This window comes from Frankliniella occidentalis, unplaced genomic scaffold (assembly GCF_000697945.3).
Source record: "Frankliniella occidentalis isolate FOCC.00 unplaced genomic scaffold, Focc_3.1 Scaffold13, whole genome shotgun sequence".
NCBI lineage: Eukaryota > Metazoa > Arthropoda > Insecta > Thysanoptera > Thripidae > Frankliniella > Frankliniella occidentalis.
The window spans coordinates 2,946,920-2,949,851 of NW_026267143.1; the positions used below are offsets into that span (position 1 = coordinate 2,946,920).

At 55.4% G+C, this 2,932-nt stretch overlaps 1 protein-coding gene across 1 annotated transcript in view; it reads left to right on the forward strand.

The window, feature by feature from the left end:
- Window positions 1–294: 294 nt before the first annotated feature.
- The window catches only part of LOC127748775 (transcriptional regulatory protein AlgP-like), a 20,920-nt gene continuing 18,282 nt past the window's right edge, over window positions 295–2,932 (forward strand). The window contains exon 1 of the mRNA XM_052263611.1: window positions 295–817. Coding sequence (XP_052119571.1) covers window positions 295–817 — 523 coding nt within the window. The remainder of the gene's footprint in view (window positions 818–2,932) is intronic.

A 2,932-nucleotide genomic window follows, 5' to 3' on the forward strand; every position in this document is an offset into this window, starting at 1 on the left:
AGTAACCATGGACACATTCATGGACTTAGTTGTGACCATGAAAGCCAATTCTCATGGTCATCCCTTGCCATGGAGCACATTAGCCATGGCCATGCAATCCATCCACTATATACTCATGGTCAACTGTTGTTTTCATGGTTTACTGGTTCCATAAATCTATGGTCAGAAATATCCATGGTTAAATTTATGTCTATGGCTCATGGACAGCCCCATGGTTTTTTTACCCAGGGGGGAAACCGGTTGTGGATGTGTGAATGTTTGAAAGGGCCTAACGTGAAACGTCATGTCACACAGATGAGAAGACGCAGTGGACGAGGCCAGGAGTGGAGAAGACCGGTAGGAGAGTTGTCGGACAGCGAGGAGACGCCCATTCCGTCGCCAAGACCCTGGCTGATCGGCCAGCGGTGGGACGAGCCCCGCGAACTTCCAGCGCCCCCGGCCGAGGAGACCCCCGCCCCCAAGAGAGCTAGGAGTCAGGACGACGAGGTGACAGGCGCCGAGGAGCCGGAAATCATCAACATCGCCAAGTTGATGTCCGAAGTGCTGAGCGCGGCGCGGCGCAGAAAGGGCATCATGGCCGAAAAGCTCAAGCTTGTCGAAGTGCTGCATGAGAAGGTGGACGAGGTGCGGCAGGCAGCCGACGCGCTCGAAAACCTAGAGAGCGGCATGACGGCGGGCGAAGTCCTCAAGAAGCTGGTGGCAGAGAGCGAGGAGCTCGAGCTCGAGGCGTCGGACGTGGACGAAGAGAGTTTGCTGAAGGAAGCGGAGAGCGCCGAGAATGGTGCCACGCTGGCCAGCGGCGGCGGCCCCGGGCAGGGTGCCACGCGCAGCACGGGCGGAGGCACCGATTCCGGTGCCACGTCCGGTGCCACGTCCAGCCAGGAAGGGGTTGTGGCGGCGAACAGCGGCCCTCCCCCCCCCTCTCGTGGTACGCAGCCTAGGGGCGATTCCCGAGACGACGGGCGGCAGGGTGGCAGTCACCCCGCCACCGCCTCGAGAGGGAGGTACGTCCAGTAGCTGGGCAGACACCCCAACACCGCCAGCACGCGGGCGCGGCCACCCACTTGCTGGGGGCGCGAGTAGGCCAGCCGGGGAGCTGCGGCGGGGCCTACGTCGTGAGAAGAGTACCTCCAGCAGTTGGACGGACACAACGACCCCTCCGGTGCGCGGCCGCACTCACCCGCTAGCCCGGGGCGCGGCGAGGGCCGCCGGGGAAGCGCCGCGCACACCCCCGCCAGCAAGGAACACTGTTGATGCCAGGCAGATCCTGGAAGCTCGCAGGCACCAGGCGGCTGCAGCGGCGGCAGTGGCGGCCAGGGAAAACCAGGCCCCCTCCGCGCGCACCCAAGCTCGTCGAGAACGAAGAAGGCGGCTCAAGCTGAAATTGCAAGAGCAAGGGGAGGTTGTGAGAGCATCCCCGGGGCGACTCGCGAGGAACGAGCGGCGGGCCCGCAGCCGCGAGGCCCGCGAGGCCCGCGAGGGCGGCGAAGAGCCAGCAAGGGGCGCGGGGCGCCAATCTGTGTTCGACCGCTTGGGGGGTGAGGACTCGGAAAGCGAGTCCGAGGAGGAAGGGGCGGCGGCCCCAAGGGCGCGGCCCGTCAGGCGCCGGGAGAGGCCGGCTCGTTATCGAGAATAAGAGAAGAAGACCCTGGAGGGACGTATCCTGAATTTTGGATTTAGTTAGGATTATGGTTAGTGCCCCCGAACTGTTAGGGGGAGCACGAGAGTGTTGTTTTGTTGTAATTAAACCCTGCTATTTTTGTTATGAATAAACTTTGGGGGGGGAGGGGTGTAGTGTTGGTCGCTTGAGCTTCCTCAGCCGGCCGCCAGGTGGCGCTGCCCAAGCGCCACTGGTGGGTCCGGCTGCGGAGGAGAGTCATTCTGTGCTCAACCAGCCACCAACACACATCTCTCTTCCTCGTGTACAAAGGCAAGTAAGTGTCACTCATTATCCCCCAAGTCCCGGACACAACATAAGGGATTTGAATTCTGGTGGTGAAGAGAGCGATCCAACCAGACCAGGCCGCGGTTGAAGGTCCGGCTGGAAGAAGTGTTGAGGGCATGGGTGGGAAACTTCACTGAACAAAAATTGGGTACGCCCTTTTTAAAAAATCAGGGATAAAAGTCATTAGAACAATTAGAAAAAAATCAGAAAAACATCAGAAAGATAAAAGGATAATAGCAGGGAAATAAATCAGAGAAAAGAAGAAAAATTTGTGTATGCTTGAATTTATAGTGAAGTACCCCTCGGGGAAGGTGGGGAAGGGTCACGGTGAGCAGAGAACCAGTTGCCTACCTACTAGGCGGACCCTCATTCGTTATAGTTTTGTTTTATATTTTTAACGTCTGCTGTTATTTTAATGCACTTCGCTCAGCCACGCCGTGCATAATGTTAACGTACGGGGCCCTACGTTAAGAATTCAATAGAAAACTTACCGTACTCGTATTTGGCCTTGTCTTTTTCTTTTATTTTTATCACGTATCGATCCCCATTTTCGGGATCTACTATTGAATAGTCAACTAGTTTTCTCATTTTTCAAGATTGGTTTTTTAATCAATTGAAGTCAATTAACCGTAGTGACCCGCACCGCCAAGAACAAGAGTTGGGATCTCAAAGCCCGCGAACGAAACCGAACCGAACGCCGACGAACCAACGAGTTTCAATTGAAGGCTGTGGTCTGTGGTTGGTCGCTGCGTTTTCAAACCAATACCCCGCCGTGTGTCGAACACGGTGTATTGCCGACGGTGATTTTTTTGTTAAAAACACTCATAAAATCGAAAACTATTTTGTCAGAGCGAATATATGGCCTTAAATTGGCATCTTCTAAGTGCTAATCTGCTAACTGCTAATCGCTTAACCTGATACAGCCACGGAATGAAGTATATGCATTGTTTACTGAAACAAATAAGAACAAGCGTCATTTCAATGAGA